The sequence below is a fragment of the Plectropomus leopardus genome, chromosome 1 (assembly GCF_026936395.1).
Source record: "Plectropomus leopardus strain MGB_pleo_1.0 chromosome 1, ASM2693639v1, whole genome shotgun sequence".
Taxonomy (NCBI): Eukaryota; Metazoa; Chordata; class Actinopteri; order Perciformes; family Serranidae; genus Plectropomus; species Plectropomus leopardus.
This window is the reverse complement of record NC_142176.1, coordinates 26,300,237-26,322,198: the sequence shown is the minus strand read 5'-3', so window position 1 is coordinate 26,322,198 and position 21,962 is coordinate 26,300,237. Positions and strand designations below refer to the sequence as shown.

The 21,962-nt window shown below is 38.1% G+C and overlaps 1 protein-coding gene across 2 annotated transcripts in view; it reads left to right on the top strand.

The window, feature by feature from the left end:
• The window catches only part of LOC121944114 (CUB and sushi domain-containing protein 1-like), a 464,794-nt gene extending 444,399 nt beyond the window's left edge, over nucleotides 1-20,395 (top strand). Inside the window, exons 70-75 of one of the 2 annotated variants that reach the window (XM_042487796.2) lie at nucleotides 180-341; nucleotides 1,661-1,773; nucleotides 4,179-4,266; nucleotides 4,513-4,639; nucleotides 7,491-7,553; nucleotides 11,301-20,395. In XM_042487796.2, coding sequence (XP_042343730.1) covers nucleotides 180-341; nucleotides 1,661-1,773; nucleotides 4,179-4,266; nucleotides 4,513-4,639; nucleotides 7,491-7,553; nucleotides 11,301-11,460 — 713 coding nt within the window. In that variant the 3' untranslated portion in view covers nucleotides 11,461-20,395. The remainder of the gene's footprint in view (nucleotides 1-179; nucleotides 342-1,660; nucleotides 1,774-4,178; nucleotides 4,267-4,512; nucleotides 4,640-7,490; nucleotides 7,554-11,300) is intronic. The other variant, XM_088078923.1, reaches the window with a different exon arrangement.
• The last annotated feature ends 1,567 nt before the right edge of the window (nucleotides 20,396-21,962 follow it).

Sequence of the window (21,962 nt, the reverse complement as noted above, 5' to 3'; positions counted from 1 at the left end):
TCCTGCCAAGCCCAAAGGGTGACAAGAATGCTAAGGTTTAATCTTCTAAACTAAGAAAATCACAATGCCACTGGTCACACTTTTAGGCAGTGGTGACATAATGTTTGGATTTGGAGAAAAAAAAGAGTCAAACAAGCTTCAAATGTCTTTTTGTTTTTGTTTCTGTGTCTCCATTGCAGTTCCCGTGGATGTTTTCTCCCCAAACTCTGAGTGGAGTGGTTTTTACGAGTATCTGGGGAAAAGACAGGCCACCTCATTTACAGTTACTGGCTTCAATGCTACCAGCGGGAGAGTTAACATCACATTACTGGAAACTAGCGGAGTGTCAATCAGACTTTCAGGTAAAAAACGAGGAAGACAATTATATCATTATAACTCTAATTAATTTTACCCTGAGTAACTTCACAAAATGCCCATTATTATGTTGCTAATGTGTTTTCAGAGCTTTGAAAACAAAGTTCATAAAATGTTATGCAAAACAGAAAAGTGTGTATTGAGAATGGATGAAAAATACTTTATTTCATATGGCACTAATAACAGCTAAATGCAAATAATATGGACCTGTCTAACTGCAAAGGAGCATTATTACACCATCTCTGTTTTTGTGAGGTAAAAGAGCAATCACAGTCCAGATGTTGAAGATTTGCAAACTTTAAATGCAGTGAGAATAACATGAGCAGAAGCACTACTGTATGTGTAAAGACACAGCCGGCTGATAAAGATCCAGCTGTCAGTCGCATATATTAGTAAAGCTCTACTGACATCTGTGTAGAAAATGGTGCAATTCCCTATGTTACACCTAAGCATGGTAAAATTTTTATAAACATTGGAGTCTGTAGGGCAGAAAAAAATGGTTTTGTGCAAGAGCATTAATATAACATGCAGTGGCACTAGTGGGAGTTATAACCAGCCTGACAAGTTGTGTGCCTGCGCCCTTCTACACCAATTCATCTGCTGAATCACCACACCGGTCTGAACGGCCAAAATATTACCTGAGCAACATAAACTCCCACAGCAGTACTCCTGTGCACATGATGTATTTTTTATTCAAATGCACTGTCGAAACATGGAGTGTATTGTATAAAAATGACTGGCAGGTGAGCAAAACAGGTAAAGCTGCAATCTTGAGTGAAAAGCTCCAAAATAGTAACATTTGAGCAACTGTGAAAAACTGTCTGACACTTATGTATGTTTTGACATTTCACAATCAATAGTTCAGCTTGATCCCCAGGTCATGAAAGATTTTCTGTGGGTAGGAGGCAGCGTAGAAAATGGTTTCATTTTGAATCTGATATTTCTCTTACATGGACTTGTCATATTGAACAGCAACAGTTTCTGTGTTGGCACTATAGTTAACCAAGTAAAGGTATGTAGCTGAAGGGTAAATGTCATTTTCTCACCAGTAATGTGTCAGTTGCTTGGTGACGAAAATAGAGTATGATAATTCAAAATGTCAAAGTGTCTCCTTTTCTCTATTTGTCAGTCAACCTGTCTGTCTGTTTGCCTACTAGCCTGTCTGTTTGTCTTTCTGTTTATACCTTTGCCTCAATGCCTTTCTTTTTTTCCTGCCAACACAAATTAGAAGTTAAGTTCCTGTAATTTTAATTATACAAGCTTTAGACACTAAACCATTATTCTCTATACTTATCTATTCACCCAGGTACCTACAAGTCGGAGGAAAACCAGCTGCTGTTGAAGGTCTACCAGGTGAAGGGGCCCACAGAGCATTACTACAGCAAGTTTAAAAACGACAACTGGGCTATGGATGGATATGTAAGACAAACTGCCTCTTATTTTTCTATGTCAAGCATTAAAGTGAATGTCATTTTATATATCTGATTACTGGGAATGCGGCATGTAACTGTGGAGAAATATTGATCTAGAGTCTCATTCCCAGGTCGTCAGACACAGAAACTTGAGTTGGTGGCATAATCTGATTACCAACCTGCTGTTTGTTGCTATCTGACAATTTGGGAGTGAGAATCAACAATCTTTCTCCAGATTTACATACAGCCCCTTTGATGATGAATATCAATATCACCGACCTTTACAAAACTTTAAACTTAACACTGAACCTAATTCTTTACTGTGTATTTTCACTTACCTGTTGGCAAAATAACAGTATAACAGTAATAACAGTAATAACCATATTCTAACATGCAGGACTTGTACTTGTAACAGTTTTTTTACTCTGTAGTGTTACTACCTTTACTCAAGTGAAAGTTTTGTGTATTTCTTCCACCAATTGTAGCACCTGAACAGAGTCTTCCAAAAGAGATGTTTTTAAATGCCAGACAAAACCTCACACACCATTTTTTTTAAATTTTGAAAACATCTTTTATATGTCTTTTCAAATGGAGGAATGATGTAGTTTACGAAGAAGCTTTCATTTTCACAACAAAGCTGTAAGAAATTAATCATTCATTAAAATGATCAAAATTAGCTGAAGTTGCTAAGAGTCAAAAAGATTTCAGACATGGCCTTGTTGTTGCTGTGAGGCTGCAATGCAGTGCAGAGACTCCAGGACATTAGTGGCCTGGCCAGTAGAAAGTTTCGGCATGTAATTCCCCATAAAATCATAGATTTTGAACTCAATTGTGGTTGATTTATTACAAGTTTGCTCTATGTATTCATAATTTCTCTTCAATGTGTATAAATGTTCCTTTCCTTAAGACTGTGTATGTATTCAATCAGTTACTTTAAGTTTAAATTATTGACTGCTAAGAGTGTTTAAAAGGAAAGACAGAAAGAGTAGGGAATAATGATAGAAAGTCAGCTCTCTTTGTAGACCTTTTAATTTAATTCAAAGTGATATTTGAAGCTGGGACTGGGACTCCTGAAAGATCATTTGTACATTTGGGAAATGGATTCAAAATCGGATCCTGTTTGACTTGCTGACGGAGGAGGAGAGAGGGGGGAATGGAGGAACCGAGTGTGGAGAGTTTGAGAGACCGTAGCAGGCAGGGATGGAAGAAAAAGGATGCAGGAAGGAAGGAGAAAGGAGCCACATTGACTGCCAATTTATCATGCGAGTGACAGAAAGAGTGAGGGAGGAGAAGTCAGGTAGTGATGGTTTTATAGTTAGAATATGAAATTTCAATTGTCCATTTGTGGGCAAACATTGCTGCTTCAGTTTCCAAACAAGAGATGGAGGAGAGTGGAAGAGAAGAGTGGGTTAGTACAGGAGGAGGAGAGATACTTTTTATGAAGGGAGAAGACAAGGTGAAACCTTGCACTAAAATTTATATGGTATAATGTAAAATGGTATAAAAAGAATCATTTAACTGCCACAATGCTGTGAATACTTATAATACGCTGGGTGGTTGATTGTTTTAGTTATCAAAAAAATCACATTACTTTTCACAGAACAACGGTTGCGTGAAGACGTTTTCATTGAAGATGAAATACTCGTTTTATAGTTTTCCTGAGGGATAACAACATCAAGATGATTACTGTCAGCTTGATGTTGTCATCTATGTGTCTGTCATCAACTTTACAGAAGGGTAATAACACATTCACCTACCTTTAAATATGCTTTAAATATCATCACCCTCAAACAGGACCTATCTCATACATCCTTTGTTTGATGTATTGTATGTTCTTACTTTAATTAAAAATACCTTCTAATAAACATTCTGCTGTGGTTCAAAGAGCTCAAATGTACTAATTTAACAACAATTTAGGAAACCAGGATGAACGAAGGCCCCCTCTACCTAAATGTTTAGATGTTTGAATTTAACATCTAAGATCAAACTAAAGTCAGAACACCAGGGTTGAGCAGTATACTCAAATGAAACAAGTGTAATGTGCTTTCTGCTAAAATGAGTATCATCAAAGTAAAAAGTAATATCTGTAAATATCTATACTTGTGATGAAGGAAAACCTCATATGGATAGATAGTTGTGTTCAGCTATTAGTCTTGTGATAAAAAGAAAATACCTGGAACTCAATCCTGAAGCTGTTGTATAAGAAGTTTTCAGATAAATGTTAAATATAGCAACATCTTGTCAACTTTCATTAATTTCAGTCTTGAAATAACAACTTCTGGTTAGGTCCCACCCATTTCCAAATGCAGATGCTGATACAGATAATTAAGTTGGTTGAACAGATAAAAATACAGATACAGAAAAAGGTGTGCTCGTTCATCCCTGCTTAACACTGACTGCTTTGTTTTTCAGGTTACTGCCGAATCAGACCAGAAGACTTTTGTCTACCAGGGGCACATTCACAGTAAAGACTTTGGCAAGTTCCATCTGACGAGGCAAGGTACGTCTGTCCATGACATCAGCACCAGTAACAACAAACAATACGGCCTAGATGTCTCACTGAAAGTGGGACTAAAATATTCAGTCAAATTAATAAAATATTGAATTTTTTTCTCAGTTAAAAATGAATGTAATTACAAAGTAATCATGTGAAGCTCAACAGACTACTAATTCAAGAGGCCTCTATTACACACAAATGGCTATTGTGTTCAGGCTTGTGTGGGTTTATCTGTGGCTGTATCCCCAGGCCCTGTAACCATGGCAATGGACCCATCCAACCCGTACACGAACAGCAGCTCAGTAGCAGCGGCCATCTTAGTTCCCTTCTTTGCCCTCATCCTGTCTGGATTTGCCTTCTACCTCTACAAGCACAGGTAAGCTACAGTTTATCCTCAGTGTAAATCCAGCAGAGTGAAAACAGACAACCAGCACACCAGAATACAAAACAGGTGTTTGCCCAGCAGAGCTTTAACAGGTTCACCTTATAAATAAATAGATAAAGTATCCACCTTGAATTACTACCTTATTCAGGTGTAACTTCATGATTATTAGTGCATTTGAAAGCTTACTTTGAATGTTTTTTTTGCAGTGTACTGTAATTCTCCCCAATTTAGTAATTTATTCTAAGCATTTCCTTAAAACACCCACACTCTCTAACTTATTTGAGATGTGTGTTTGGGTTGCATTGCATTATGGTCTCTAAAGGCTCCTGTTAATGAAAGTGGTATTACTGTATGTCTGCCTGTCGGTAAATGTTCTTCTCATTCTGAGGAGCTGCCACCAAAACCTCAGCCCGTATTTATCAAGCTTCTCAAAGTAATTTATCCTAACAAATTCACAGTTTCATTTATTTTGTTCAACTTTTAATCTTTGGAGTTACAACATTTATCAACCTTGGGAAATCATCCTACAATTTAAGGCAAATTATTTTTTTTAAAAACAACAATAAATTAAAGATTTGGTGTAATGCCTTTTTCACTAAACTGCATCAACAAGTTCTTGTGATTTACACTTTATTGGCAACAGTGAAATGCATCTATAACAGTGGTCTAAGGCTGGCAGGATATCAGGTTTTCATTTTTCAGACTTCACAATACTGATATTATCCAGACTTCTAAAAAAATAAAGATGCTTTCTATCGGTCTCATCTTTTACTGTTTTTATTGTATATATTTTCTCTTTTTTCATCAAATGAATTACATTCAAAATGCAAGTTTAGGGACGGTGAGAGAGAAAAAAGTGTACTTACACTTATTGGATAATTAAAAGTCAACCAGATTGATGTGGGGAAGGGAGATGATTTAAGAGCACTGGAGTATTTACTCAATATTATCATATGTGTATTATTAACATGATATCGATATATATACATTTTTTAAAAATAAAAAAATATAAATTTAAATATCACTGATCGTAAATACCGGTATGTCATGACAGTGGTTCCTATACACATGTGATGGCATTTAACTGAACCTTAAAGCATCAGTTTAATTCTAAAAAAAAGAAATGTTCTCTAACTTCCTCACTTATTTTGCTCAATGTTTGATGAGTACTGTTTATTTCTGTTTTTTGCTCTAAGCTGCTATAACAGTGAAATTTTCCACCAAGATGAACCAAGTACTCTACAGTATCTGTCTAAGTCCTACCCTAAAGAAAAGGTCAAGCTTACAGCTCAATTCTCAAGAGTGATTGTGAGATGCTTGATAAATATGAGCACTGATGCAAAGTTTATTATTCATTTTTTAGACAGTGGACACTTTTCTGCTCTTGGCTGAAGTATTTTGAAGTGACAGGTTTTGTTACACAAAAAAAATTAAACAATATTGTAGTCTTGAACAACAGTGTAAGCCTTTTTTTGCATACTCTTCCACAAAACTGTTTATGCCTTCAGTGTTTTAAATAAAGAGCCATACTTTAATGAAGGTGCAAAAGCAGAGGCATATGGCTATAGGTTACTCTTTTTTTTTTAGTAACCAGAGGTGCAAGCATAGCTCTGCTCCAGCACAGACAAGAGGGCAGGATTCATTGTCAGCAGTTAGAGTTGCATTGAACCTCCCAGCCACGACACCTTGGCAGTTTCCATATGAGACAGGTGGTACAATGTTTTGCTTAGAGTTTGTAAAGTCTTGAAGAATGTTGTGTGTTTAATCCGTTACTTGATTGGATGTGCACCTCCCATAAAGATCACATTTACATAACAAAAAGTTTTACAGTAAACATCCGACAACTGTAGAGGACATTGTTGTTAAGCATCACCCAATAATCCAACCCAAATCTTCCTTAATTACATTGAAAATAGTATACTGATATGAATTAAGATGCATATGAGATGAAAAAGAAGTATGAGTTTTACTTAAATAAATGCAGGCAGACAAGTTAATTACTTGCAACCTTCCAACTTGGGAGCCAACCAGCATTTGTGCCTTTGCCAAACATCAAAATAGATCCTGCGTAGTAAAGAGTAATGATGTATTTTTTTCTTTGAAAGCCTGATTTATTTGAGTTGCTTCCAAACTGCCGAGATGGCTGTTTGATACACACCGTCTCCTAAATCCCGATTGAAATATAATGAGTGCACCAGGTATGTTGGAAGGAGAGGCAGGTTTATTGAAAGTTAATTATAGCTCTAAAACTCCAAGTGTACCATGAAGACTTCATCTGATTGACCTTATATATTAATAATTGTTCCTCAAAATAATGTTACAAAACATTTTAAGGTGCCAGATAGCTCATAACTATATATTGAGGGTAAAATGTCATCATTACTGTTTCCTTTTTAAGACTATTTAAGACATTGCTTATGTAAGACTCTACATCTGAGGGATGTTCTGACCTCTGAACTTCATCACTCAAAGTTTTACAGTGTCGTCTTACTCATCCAACAATAGGCACTGTTACAGGCAAATCCGTTGGCTTGTCATTTTTATAGTAGCTGTATGCTGCAGTTTTCTATCTGCAGTGAAGCACAGATGTTATTGAGGAAACTCAGACTGTATGTAGAGGTAGAAAAATGCTTTGTTAGGAAGTTAGTGATGTGCAATGGTTGTTACTAACCAGTTTTTATAGTAAATCCTGTGAATACTAAAGTGTTGATATTGACCGTTCATGTAGTGTGCAAATAGCTTCTAATACCACAACTACTTTACACTATGTTGTCCTACCTGCCCTCCAGTTAGCAGTGTGCAATGATAGCTGATGTATATTAAAGCTGATGGTTGTATGCAGGACATTGTCTGCTGACACAGATGACAATGAGAGACCAAAAGACACCTGGGGGCCTGGCGGCAGGTAAGACTGGCACCTGTCATTCACCTGGTTTCTAACAGCAACCAGACCTCCGCCCGCCGCCACATCCTCCGTCAAACTCGTCATCGCTTGTTTTTAGTTGTTAGATTTTGCTTCATGCTGTTTAGTAAGGCTGCACAATGGACCAAATTATGAAATTAATTTTTTTCTGAACTGAACTGAGCTGAGTTTTGTACTGTATTAACTCAAAGGGAAATGAAACAAAGAGACTCATCATATCTCCTTTAAGTAATTGGGATGACATTTATACTCAGGAAAAATGAAAAAAGCTGAACATGTAATCTTAAGTTTTTAAAAGAAGTGCAGCCCTACTGTGTCAAAACAGCAATCATTCAAAGCTAGACAGATTTATTTTGTCTTTGATCTCATTGTCATCTCTCTGTCAGCATGATGTCATCAAGAACAAATACAGTATTTAACGCAGAAGTCTATTTGAAACAAATAATATATATACTTTTGTATGCTGATGTTTTTATTATTTCTACTGTTACTTGTAACATTCATTACTTTCATCTTAACTTGACAGTAGGGATGGGAATTGATAAGATTTTACTGATACCAATGCCATTGTTCATTCTGCTTATTGTCCTGCTTTTTAATATATTAGTTCGCTAAATGATTCCTGATCAAATTTCTGTATGGAAAAAAGTAGCCCTACACAAGATTTTAGCTTCAGTCTAACTGTTTTATTATATCTGATTCTGAACACTGTAGCAGCACAGCACTAATGTTAGTGTAATATAAAATGTTTACACTAGCAGACGTGCTAGTCAGAAAGCAGTGGCACTGGTGCGTAGTATGGCACCCTTTGAATTTAGGCCCATGTTGTGTAGAGAGATGTTTCAGCATGTTACTGATCTTTCCACCCTTACTTGAAGTGATCATTTTACAGACATTACAAGCACAACTGTTGTCATCTGTCCTCGTGAACTTAAGTCTCTGGACCGTTTCTTCCTCTCTGCCATGATTCTTTGTTGTAGTTTCCAGCAGCAGAGATGCAAAAGTCTGCAGTGCAAAGTCACTATTTTGCAAAGTGCAACTGGCTGAAAGAAAACATGCCTACATCTATAAATGGTATTATTAAGCTCAGAGGCATACTATTCTGATGGATTGAACACTTGGAACTCATAGTCAAATCCCATCCCTATTTGATGGCAGCTATGTGTTAACTTTGCTAAAATAATGCCCTTGCCCAGTGATTCTCAGACTTTCTTTGTACTGATACGCATTAGGTCATAGACCCTCATGTGATACAATTTGGCTTCAGACACCTCCACCTGAAAAGATATGATTACTCACATTTGGCTCACTTCTATAGTGAATTAAATAGTGGAAATGAACTATTCCTCATTTTTATGGTGACCCTTCTGGAACCCCCTTAAAGACCTGAGGTTAAGAACCACTGCCCCAGCCCAAAAGCAACTGGCGGACATTGTTTCTTAACATAACTATGTAACATCTTAAATGAAAAACTAATAGCAAGGTGAGAGTGTGCTCACTACAGTTTCTTACTGCTTTGGCCCACATGTCTGTACAGTAATACTGTCAAAGCAATTCTGTGAGCTGTTTTTCTTTCTACCAATAAAACTGAACTATTGCACCTACAGCCACAACCAGAAACTAGTGCAGCAATTTGAACTACTGCCACGCAGGGAGGTCTGCGGTGTGTGTTGGTGTGTGTGCAGTTTTGTAAAGTAATGGGTTGAGCATGTAGGGTAGGCTTAGTGGCTCCCCAGGGTTGGATTTCTACCAGTGCGCGTGCACAAACACACACACAGACACACACACATACACACACTCTTAATGAGGTCAGAGTCAAACAGTGTTTCAGCTGCAGCACTCCTCCCTGCTAATAGTTCCACAGGGTTTGGGAGTAAGTGATTATATCTAACTGGATTATAGGACCCGATTATCCAGAAATGTAATCTGCGACAAACAGACAAATTAGGAGGGGGTAGTCATATATCACCAAATATCCGTTTGAACTCCTGCAGTAAGTTTCTTAAAATCCTCATCCAGCCACTTTGAGTAATAATATATTCTTTTGAACTAAAACCGCTGGGTACCATTTGCAGGATGATGGCAGGTTGTACGCACATAGACACAGTCACATGAGAGCAGCAGATGGGCACTGGGCAGCTGAACCACTGACGCAGACAGTTGTAATGGTTCATGTTCTCGATCCTGTCATCATTTCCCCTGCAATATGTACATTTATACCAGAGACCTGCACTTATTAAGGTTGCACCTTTAATGTTAAGTGTGAAGCTCTTACACAACATGTAAAAGGACAGAAAACAATATGCTATAGGACTACTTCACCCCCAAATGACCATTTGTATATCAATTACTCATCCCGTGTTTTGTCAAATTTGGAAAGAAAATTTTGTTTTTCTCTGGTGATTGAAGAATCCATAAACATACAAACTCTCACCCATCTTGTACAATATAATCCTAGCGTCACATAACCAGCTGTATGCTCATTATTTCTGAAAAAACATTGCCATCAGCCCCTCCTTATTGGGATTAAGAGTGAAATTCAAGTGAACACTTTCACTTTCAGTTCAGTTTGAAATACTCAGGTTTTGGTGAGAATGAATGTGTGTGGGAGTACTGAGTTTACGACTACATAAATGAGACTTGCATGATATTGTAAGAGTTGTTTAAGAGTTTGTAATCAGATGTTTTGTTATACGTGGTCCCCAACATATTCAATTCATCGAGAATTTTCTCAGTTCTTGGATTCTTCATGAGGAGGCATACGGGAAAAACGTTTTCCTTGCAAATTGAATGGTACATGGTGTGAGTAATTTATACAAAAATGGTCATCTTGGGTAATAAATTTTATGATCACTTTTTGTGCTTTAAACTGGTTGTTGACCTAAATGAGATAATATAATTCCATATTCAGTTGTTATACAATACCCCCTACAATGATCTACACGTGTGTCTGCATGAGTTGTACCAGATTATTCTGCAGTCCAGTATTAATTTAACTTACACATTATTCATTTTTCTGAACACCCACGCATTTTTTAAATCAGTGATGTTGAATAGGACATGCAATGCAAATTATAACCTAGTGTGTAGTATGTAGTCTGTCTCATCTTGAAATGTTTCAGCTTTTCACCTAAATAAATGACTTTAATAAGTACTGCTATCATGTAATCAGCTCATATCGTTTTAACTTAAAGCTTCACAAGGAAATTGTTGACTTTCGTGGGGACAAAAAGGCTACATAACAAACTCACAGACACGTAAGACCATGGAGCAACATGAGCATCTATCACAGTCTTGTTTCTGATCAGGTGTAATCTAATATTCCCTGGCCTTTTTGACTATGGTTTGGATCTCAAACTATAGTAAAAAATATTTTAAGCTGAAGCTGCTGGATGCTCAACTTTTGTCACCGGTCACTAATTCACTGGGGCACTTGACATGTTTGAGCTTTTTTTATTGAAAATGGTTGCCCTTGATTTTATATCGAAGAGTTGGTGAGAGCAAATTTATTGTGTATTTTAAATCAAGGACATTAGCAACTTACTCTTAGTGTGCTGAAATGTCTATGAGTTTATGTTTTACTTGTCATGTTGTGTTTTAGAGACCTGCACTCTTGTGGTTTTACTGTTTTTTTTCTCCCAAACATTAAATGCAACTTTGCAAAGTTATCTTTATGAAACCAAATACCTGCTATAAACACCATTATCTCCTTCTCATTTTGTTTTGCAGGACACGCCCCAAGGTCCAGTTCAATGGCTATGTTGGCCATGAGAGCTCCAACGGTCAGGCATCATTTGAAAACCCCATGTATGACACCAACATGAAGCCCACTGAGGCTAAAGCAGTTCGATTCGATACCACACTCAATACAGTCTGCACTGTGGTATAGTCCCAACAAATCTGCCACTACCTATACAGTGGTTCAGTCCCACCTCCCTTTTGCAGTCTGCGGTGTGGTTTAACCAAACAGAGAAGAAAGAACAAACTTATGATTTGGACTTGTCACCGTGAGCAGTCTGTAGTGTAGCATGCTGATCCTCCGTCAGCATAATACTCACAGTAATGCAGCTCTGCTCCACCTCCTACCTGAATAACGGTACAATCCACCTCTCCCTATAGTCGAAATAAGTTAGAACCAATACACAAGGGAGTAGGCAATGACATCATCACGTGTTGTTCGGGAGATCAATGCTGGGACCAGAATTCTTCTTGAGCACTGTTGCTATTCAGAAACCAAGGAAAAACACAAAGAGATCAAACAACCTATTGTACTTCCTCCAAGAGCAACAGCCTCTTTGAACAGTGCTCGTCCAGTGTCAGTTCTGCAAAATATGACCCAACCTCTTCAAGGAAAGGGCTTTGTATGGCCAGAGTAATATAGCCCTCGAATACAATGCAACCTAAATGGTGTTTTACCCAACCCAACCACGCACCCCATGCCAAATTTGCACAGTATTATAGGCTAACCCTTAACTTACTTACTCCCCTGCTGCAGGCCAGACACGGGTGTGACCGATGGTTCTACCCCCAGGGGAAGCACATAGACTATAGCCCACCCTTCAACCCCCTCCAGACATCAAATAGTAATTGGATGGTTCCTATAAGTTAACATCAAAACCATCACTGGTGCTGGACCAAAAACCTTCCACTGGACGTCCATCTCGTTGGAGTTGACAGGACTGGACTTTCTGACATAATTACAGCTTACAGAGTCTGTTCTGGTGGAATCTGACATCAATCGTACAGACTGCTGTAGAGCTGACAACCAAATGCAGTCAATGCTATGACAAGCTCAACCAGACCAATTCCTTTAAAGACAATAATACTCTCATCCACCACTGGATACTAGTATTAGATTAGTGCTAGGAGTGGTGGACTAGTGGTAGACAAACCAGGGTCAAATAACAGTTGCAGATAAATGTTTGTTTTAGCCTACTTGAAGAACTGAATGAGTTCAGTTTAATATAGCAGGACAATCACAGAGTTAGTAAGTCAATTCTCAAATAGGTGCCTGTGATTGTCTTTACATTCTGCCACTTACTGTGTTGCCCATTATGACAGTGTCTACCGAGCAGTATTTGGCAGTTAATTTAGGCTAAATCATACCAAATCAAGCATTTGCAAATGCTATTTCTCCCAGGTTTGATACAAGAACCTGTGAACTAGTTCTAGATGAGTTTTGGACGTTTTCAAGTATTCTATAGAGGTACACTTAAAATCAGTCCTATGTACAATATTCCACACTAGCACTAGGCAGACTGCGCTGAACCAGAAAACCAGACATTTCAGTTGTCGGGCTGGTGTACACAAAGGACTGTTTTCCAGAGGCCTGTCTAACACAATCAAAGAGTCAGACAACTGACTCTTGTTCTTGGACTAGCCAGGATTCTGCGCTTGGTGGCTGAAGCAAGTGAAAGCCTGGAGGCAATAAGCTGTCAAGATCATCAACTGCTGCAATCAGCTGTGGCCAAATCCAGGAAATGATTTGTCTTCTCGTTACTCCGGTCGGGATTATCAGTCAAGTGATGACTGATTTTTTTTTTCTTTTCTACAGCATATTCTCCAGCCACAAAATCAGAAATAGATGAACAGATTAACAGACAGACTGGTTGACTGACAGAAATTAGACGGACAGACGCAGACAAATGGACAGATAGACACCTCTGTCAGTCGCGCTGGGAAAGAGAGACAAGAACAGGTTGCGATGGAAACAGAGGCAAATAATTGTCTCTATTTGTCTCTTCTGGCATTTTTCTTCAGTGAAGATATTGATGAACAGACTCCATGTTCAAATACCCAGTGGCCCCATGGGACTTCCCAAACCACTGCTGCTGGGGACCCCAAAATATAAACTTTATATAAACTCTTAAACCGCACAAATTTTGCACTAGTGTGTTTTTCTGACTGGGTTATGAAAAAATGAATAATTTTTGGGTCTGAAATGGGTTTGAAAATGAGTCATTCAAGAAAAAAGAGAATTTTATTCAAAAACTTATATCTTTAAAAAGAGGACAAAATGACAAAATACAGGGTTACAGAGAGTTTGTATATACACATTTATATTTCACACTCCCTGTTAGCTGAAGGTGTGACCACATGCTATACCGTTGTTTATTTTGTTGCCATGACAACACGCTAGCCAACCAGAAAGTTGGGATCAGTTTACCTGTGGACCTCCGAGCTTCTTGTGTCACATAATGACACCACTTGTTTTATGCCATTTATAGAACAGCAATGTTTCTGAAAGCTCACACTGTTCCTGCTGCAATACGTGAAAGAAATGTATTGGAAGGCTCACATCCATAATTTGCTGTATGGTCCTACCACACTTTATCTACAGGTGTTAAACTCCATCATTTTCTGAAATACTGTACACTCTTGAACAGATAGTTCAGATTTCTTGAATTTGGGTTGTATGGGGTACTTATTCATACTCAGTGTATTGCAGTAGCTTGCAGTCAGCATGTCCCAGGTTTGGAGAAGCAGGTTGGAGTCAGACACAGATGCTAAGCAATATACTACTTTGGAGGGGGTCAGCAACAAAATTTACTTTAGCCAACTAAAAGTGAAGTCCCACCTAAAAACACCAGTATCAGTTTAAGAGAACGATATATTGTGAGTATTTTTACAGCTTTACCTTTTCATCAGACAGCGAGTTCCAACAAGGAAGCCATTAACTTCTTGAGTTCCCAGTCTATGCTCTCATTAAAGCCACCAGGCTCCATTGACAAAAACAGTAATTTTAGCTCACTAAACTAGTCTACCACTGCTTTAATCATTTAGTTCATATGCATTATTATGTGACTTTGGTGAAACCCAACTAACCATTTTAAACACCAAAGTCTCACAATAACACAAACAAGCAAACTGATTGAGCAAGAGGTTGACCAGCAGCTCCTGTGTTCAACAATGTTGAATCGCTGTTTTTCTCAATGGAGTATGGCTTTTAAGAGAGCGATATAACGGCTTCATTTTCCAGTTAGAAATCACTGCCTGACAGCTCAGTAAAGCAGTGAAACTATTGTAAATATAGCGTACCCTAGGAGCCTTTTTGACCCCAAGTATGTTTTGTTGCGGACCCCTTCACAGCAGTATGTTTCTTAGCTTCCATCTCAGACTCCAGCCTGCTTCTCTGAGCTGGGGGTGTGCTGACTGACATCTACTGTATGTAATGTACTGTCTATGGATAAGTGCCCCACACAACCCCACTTCAAAAAATCTGAACTATTTCTTAAAGGTATACTAAATATCAGACAAAGATGAATACTAGTCTTTCAATATAGGCTCATTTTTCAGTTTAGCAGACAGTGTTAGCTTTTAGAAACAATGTGACTGTTTCTCTAACTTTCTTTAAAAAGATGTGTACTCACATTATCATGTATCATCTTTCAACACACATCACATTTCTGATGCATATGATCTTATTTCAACACACCTTTTTAAAGAGCTCACAACGGATTTGTGACATGTTTGAGAATCGGTCATATAAGGCAGAGGACAAACAGATAACAGTATGAAGACAACATGCACAATTATTGTTGTCGACAACAACCCCCCTCCCCCGGAGCCTCTCCATTGTTTGAGAAATACCTCGTGTGCAGAGAGTTAGTTACATCCTGCTTATCAATGCTGGAACCTCACTGCAACAAATAAACAAGCTTAGTGAGTGCGACCTCGCATTCAGCTTATATCCTGGTATTTTAAGTCAATATGTTGTACTAACACCCATAAGCCTGCAGGATTCAAGAACATTCACTACTTTCAAATCACTTGCCAAGCTTGTTATTTCTCGCAGTGTTCTCCTTAAAAATAATTTTATTTTTCGAAAGATGCTGCACTTGGTTTAGATCACAGATGTAACTGCTTTCAGTGTTTGTCTTTCAGTGTCTTCAGGCCTGTTTCTTGTTTGTTTCACTCTCCATGCACACACCATTCTGACATCCACTTCAGGCATTTGCTTTAACCTGCATGGTTTTTATCGTCCAAATGATTTTTTGTTTATCTTTAACATGTTTGCAATCACTCAACCTCAGTCCAACAATGCTGACATACCTACGAAAAATCACAGATCAATTCATTCAGATATATGATATCAAATGGTGAGTGGAATGTATAAGATAATGAAAAATTACAACTGATAAAATGATGATTTTGTTCATCAAACACGTTACATTACAGTGTTACATTTCAGGCCAAGACTCAATTCACTGAAATCAGGGAGTGGGTTTTCCCCAGAACTCAAATACTCAAAAGAAAAACATTTGGCATGAAAAGGTTGTCACAGCTACCTGTTTTGAAATAAGCGAGAATGAATTATGCAGCAATTAAATTGCAGTTCCTATCTATATGTTCAGCTCATTTAATTGAAAACGAATCTACTCCAGACATGCAGATGAAATGTCCTTGAACAATGGCCATTGTGTTTGGAAGCATGAGCTCGGAATATTGTTGGTATTATAATATCGATTGTCAGTCTGTCGTTCACAGCGTCAGTGTCAGGATCATCGTCAGACAGACAGCTACACATACATCAGTGTGAGGCACAGACAATTAATGTATGTAGATGTGTGTACTAGCTATAATAATACCAGCTATAATACTGGCAATAGTTAAAGAGGGTGGCAAGACAGAAGAGACACATTCAAAATCTCCTCACAGGAATAAACAAGGCATCTGTAAGCAACAGTAGCGCATCTGCTCACAAGATAGTGAGCCTGCTCTCTTTTTATTACTGGAGTGCACCCCATGCTTCTGTTTTAATTGATTTAATTAATTCAGTCGAGATTTCCTATGGAGTCGAGAGAGCATAATGGAGCCTGAAAATTAGAGGCTGCAAGGTTTCCACAGGTGTAATAAAGGGTCTAATTTTTAACAATTAATGACACAGATCTGATCTCCCAGCGTGATCAAACGAGAAAAACTGTACCAGTTTATTCTGGTATGAAAAAATCAGAGTAGTACTACAGGGGTAAGATTTTAGATTGTGTGTAGCCATTGAAATTTGGGGTTGTACAAAGTGACTGCAAACACAGCACAAGCATCATAATATGGTCTCATGCTTATAGCAGAAATGGTAAGTTATTACAATGTTTCTGTAATATTTATTCTTCCAGATAAATTTATACTAAAGATATGCTGATTCATGGTGTGGGTGCAGACAGAGTTAGAGTGAACCCAGCCCTGGACTGTTGATGTGCTACATTACAGCTTAACAGGAATTTGATATTACACATTTTCATTCAACTGATAGTATTCAACAGGGTCACAAAAACAGTGTCCAGTTTGTACTCCAAAAGGAGACAGATGCTGTGTTAATGGCTGGAGATAATGTTAATTAAATTTTATTTAGATTAAAGGAATGTGAAGAAAGGCACTACTCTATACAGTCTACCTGTGTTTCCTCCAACCTATTATTGGAAGAAAAAGTAGGTCTATTGTTGTGATTAAAATCAGTTATCATCTTACCGTAGCCAACATTTGTTATTGAAGCCAAAAGAGTCTCAGAACTTATTTTAGATATGTATTAAATAAAATGTTGTAACAAAGGACCCTTCCTCAGATGATTTAGGTTAATACAGCTATCTGCTCCATTCAGTTGGAAAATGTAGGAGAGAAATGGCATTGCTGCACAGTTCAGTTCAGACAACTTTATTGGTCCCAAAAGGGCAGTTCATTTGCATCTTTTTCCAGTCAATGCGATACGTACAACATTCAAAAACTCAAAAGACTCACAGGTGATGTGATTATATGTCATATAGGCTACATAGATGAACACCAGTAAAAATGAATACATAAAATAAACCAATTTTTAAGGTTTACCTAAATAACCATGTTTAAAAAGTGTAACAGTCAGTTTAAATGACTACTTGTCTACACACATAAATGAATTTAAATGACTAAGTAGAATACAAAAATTTGCTTAAATCACTTTAGGGACAGCTCGGATTTTTTCTTTATGTTTGGTTATATGAGGTACTTATCCATAGTCAATGTATTACATACATTAGATTTTGTTGGGCATATACCCAGTTCTGAGAAGCAGTCAGGGTACCACCACAGAAGCTCAGTAATACTATATATGTATATACACTATACTATGGATATGTTCCTGATATAACCCTACGTAAAAAAAAATCAAACTACCCCTTTAAAATGTCAGCATTTAGTAGCCTGACAGCAGTAGGAATGTCAGACTTAGAGTACGGTTTGTTCTCCTAAGGGGCACATTATGAAGTCAGCCTGGGGGCAGTCCAGTGAATTCACTGGACAGAATATGGTCAGACTAGCTGATGATTTCTTTTGCTTTTGAGCCACCTGTTTCTCTGAGAGGAAGAAGCTGTTGGACTCCAATTATCTTATAGCACACTTTCACAATACCATTTAGGTTATTCTTGTCTCTCTGCACACACTGTAAGGCTGATACAGTGTGATACAGTGACTTTTGGCCTCTGAAATTCAGTGTCTTTCTGTACATGACACATACGTCCTCTGAGATGGCTTGATGACTTTCTTCACAATATGTGAAGAAGTTTTCACATTTGTCCTTTATTGGACATTGTCAGCAGTCTTCGCCGTTTAAAAGAGCGACAGCTGGCCACAAGCTAAAAAAAGTACAACTACCCACTAAATTTTGAAATGCCAAGGTTGTTTCTGCTTCTTCAGTGGAGACTTTTCACAGTTTGGGAAGAAGTTTGTCCCTTACTTTCTCCAAAGTGGTATTGTCAGCAGTCCTCATTGAAACAAAGGCGCCCAGGTTGCTGTGAGCTTAAAAAATACAGCTAAAATTGTAAATGTCACACATTGCCTTTTCACACAGTGTCACGTGGTAGAGATGGGGTTCTTTTCCATCAGCTGCTGAAGTACAGTTCAGATATAAGATGTATATAAATTACATCAAGATGGGGTCTGAAGGTCATTTTAACAGAGTGAGGATGCTGAACTTTTCTTGTAGGAATATTACAGAAAAATCCAGTCACAGTCCTGCTTGAAGGACAACTGTGTCATTTAAGCATTTGTACATGGCTCAGCGGCCACGTGGACCTATGTATGGGTTTTTATCTATTTTATCCTTTTCATGACAGATGGAAATTGTACCTTCTGTGTGTGTTAGGCTGCTTTCAGATTCAAAATTAATGAATTCAAAATATTCAGTGTTGCCCTTGACAGGCCTTTGTGTCACCTTCTTCTCAGTGGTTCAGATAGTACATACTTCTCATGCCAAATGTTCAGCATTAGAGCTTTGAGAAAAAATCTCCTGGTGTGTCTGAATTGAATGTGAGCTGACTGCAGCCCTGCCTCACTCATCAGTGCAGAGGATGAATAATTGTCATTTCGGCACATGGCAGCTTGTAGATGGGTACACCACACGTATTAGTGTTACATTCACACGTTACTTTGACGGGATGCATTTCAGCAACACATATCGACATGCAGAAAGTATGTTTGTCGCTTATAAATGTGGACTGAAAAATATTTTTGTTGTCCCAACAGGCACAGAGATATGTTGAATATGGCGCCAGGAAGTTGCCATCATCATTGATGTTTTTGTTTTAAGCATCATAATCACCGTCATCACCATCACTGTCACCTCTCGCCATCATCATGTGCTGCTGAACTTGAAGTAGGTGCAAAAGAAAAAAAAATTTTGTACAGAAATCTATTTTTTATGGAGAATTTGTAAAAAAAAACAAACAAATTATTAAACATACTGTACTTTTTATGATTAATGATGTAGGTACAACAAAATCTTGTTCATTAAAGTCAATGTTTTTACTGTTACACACCATGTAAAAAAACCTACGGTTCAAACTGAGTATCAAATATCAAAGTGTCATATGATCTCTTTTGTCCATTATGGCTGCTCTTACACAGGAACAGAAAACCTTGTGGGACCCAGAGTTAATCATTCTCGTGCTGGAGAGACACTTATCTCTGGGTCGCACCTGTAAAAAGTTTTATGTTCACAATCTAAAACACTTTGGTCTTATAAAATGATGTGTCAGCTCCCATTCCTCTACAGCTTGGGGCCGGCAGAGTATGTGTTTCTTTTAAACATCGGCATTTTTAAGTCATCATTCACTGCAGAAATACAATACATAATGTGGCTTTTAATGTGGCAGCTGCGCCATATGAGTTCAATACGAGTTGCCTGAGCATTTGTGATTTCTTGCTTTAAATTATGTTGTTGACATACATTTTTAAAACTGATTTTAGATACACACTTTTCATTGAACAAAAAAGTAAACACCAGATGTTTAGTGTCATAGCATCATGAGCAGTATTCATGGATGGGTTGAAAATGACACTTCCTTTAAAAAAAAAAAAAGACAGTGTTCTTGTGTAACAGCAGCCCTGTGTGGCTAATCCTAATGTTTTATCTGGGAGAGGGATGACTTCCACGTCCACAGGCACAAAAGATTTTGGATGACTTGTCCCCTTTACAGCCCAAAATCTGACCTCATGTCTGTCTAAACGAGGAGAAATCTGCTTCTCCTTGCTTTGACATTATGGGTTTAGAGTGGAAAATGGAATTGCGGTAAATTTAGGCTCTAACATAAGTATTAGCAAATCTGCAACAGTTTTGGAGGCTCCTGTCCTGACTGGTTCACAAGATTGGTATACTCTAAGTTTTGAATTAAAGGATGGAAAAAGACATTTTTCTGTCCTTCCGTGAGATAAAATGAGAGAGAAACAATATGGAGTGCTATAAATGGTTAAACAACAGATACTGTATGTGAATGCAGCCTCACAACCTGCTGTTAAAGAGACTCACAGTTTATCTATCAGCTATTTTGAAAACATTATTTGAGAATAAAGTTTTTGATACAATACTTTCTCTTTTGTACCAACGTTTTTGTAAATTGTCAGCATGGTCCCTTAAGTCGTGGGGTTGAATCTGACCTGTATGGCTGAAGCCTCTCTGTGTGCATGTCTTGTGTTTCTTCCAGGTGTTCCGATTTTTCTAAAGATGTACTTGTCAGGTGAGTTTCTGTTATTATTTGATTGGGTTCATCACCTGCCTCTCACTAAATGCATGTTGAGATAGGCTGGAAGGCAACCTTATCGCCTACAACTGACCTTTGTGCGTTTCTAAAGTGCTAATCACTTCCTGGATTATATTTAGAGATGACATCTCTTGCATTATGAAGGCTTTGGGAGAAGATGGTTGGGGAGAATGGTGGGGGTAGTGCAGGACTTTGACTCCAGAACTTCGGAGTTCGTGTCCTAACTCCTGTCTAATGCTGGGTTCACACTGGATGCGGAAGCACCCCAGTATGTAAATTGTTGCCTGTCAGCAGTCGCTTTGCTGTTCACACCAGGAGCGCATTTCTTCATGCCAGCTAGCAGCAAATCTCTTTTTCTGCTTCTTTCTAATCACAAGATCATTTATATTATATCTAACATATCCTTTACATCATTCATAATAGAGTATTTAGTGTGTGCTCCTGCCAGATTTGCTTGCGGCTCGTGGAAAAAATAAACCAGATGCCAAAACTATTGCTGGAGATCATGAGCCTTCTACGGAGCTCAGGGCTGGGCGCTTTCAGTGTGAGTGATCTGGTTGCCCAACATGGGCCCAAATGCAAGCAGCTGGCCGTCCATGGAAAATCCATGTTTGCGGCCGTTCCACATCCAGGGTGAGCCCAGCATTAAGTTTATGCAATAAAAGCACATTGGATAAGGCTAGGGGAAAGATTGTGATTTTGTTCACATATTAAAATGTAAAGTGGTAAGGCGGCAAATGCACTTTGGCAAGGGCTTAGGTATTCTTTCAACATTACAGTGGCACATGGGAGGTTTAGAGGTCCCCTTCCAGTGAATTTCAGTGTCAAATACTTCATTCCCTGCATTCTGATGGATTCTATCCAAAATCTATGCCTATGCACTTGGGTTAAGGTTAGGTAAAGACTTTTCGATTTCAGTTAAATATTAGTAAAATAAGGTAATTTAAAAATAATGCTGTGGTAACTACAATTGGACACTGTGTTGCAAGATTGTCCATTCTGGCGGAAAACAACTGAAATGTTTTATCACTGACAATATGCTGATACATTTAGTATTAACATTTTTGCAGCTTGCCAGATATGGTAATAAGCATTGTTTCCTCATTATGTTGATGGAAAACATAATTTGCTCTGCATTATATTTCCCTCCGAACGTATTTGCTGTTTCATATTACTGGTATATAAACATAACTTCCACTAGATGGACGGACAGACAGACGGATGGATGGATGGAGTGACAAACGCACGAAAATACACGCTAATTAAACATTGTCACGATATAAACGAATTGCTTAATTTTAAATTCACAGTCAAACCCCTGCGCAGTTTGGTCATTTCAGTTAGGAGCACCTTAATCCTTACATTAATAAGGGATAATCCATGGCAC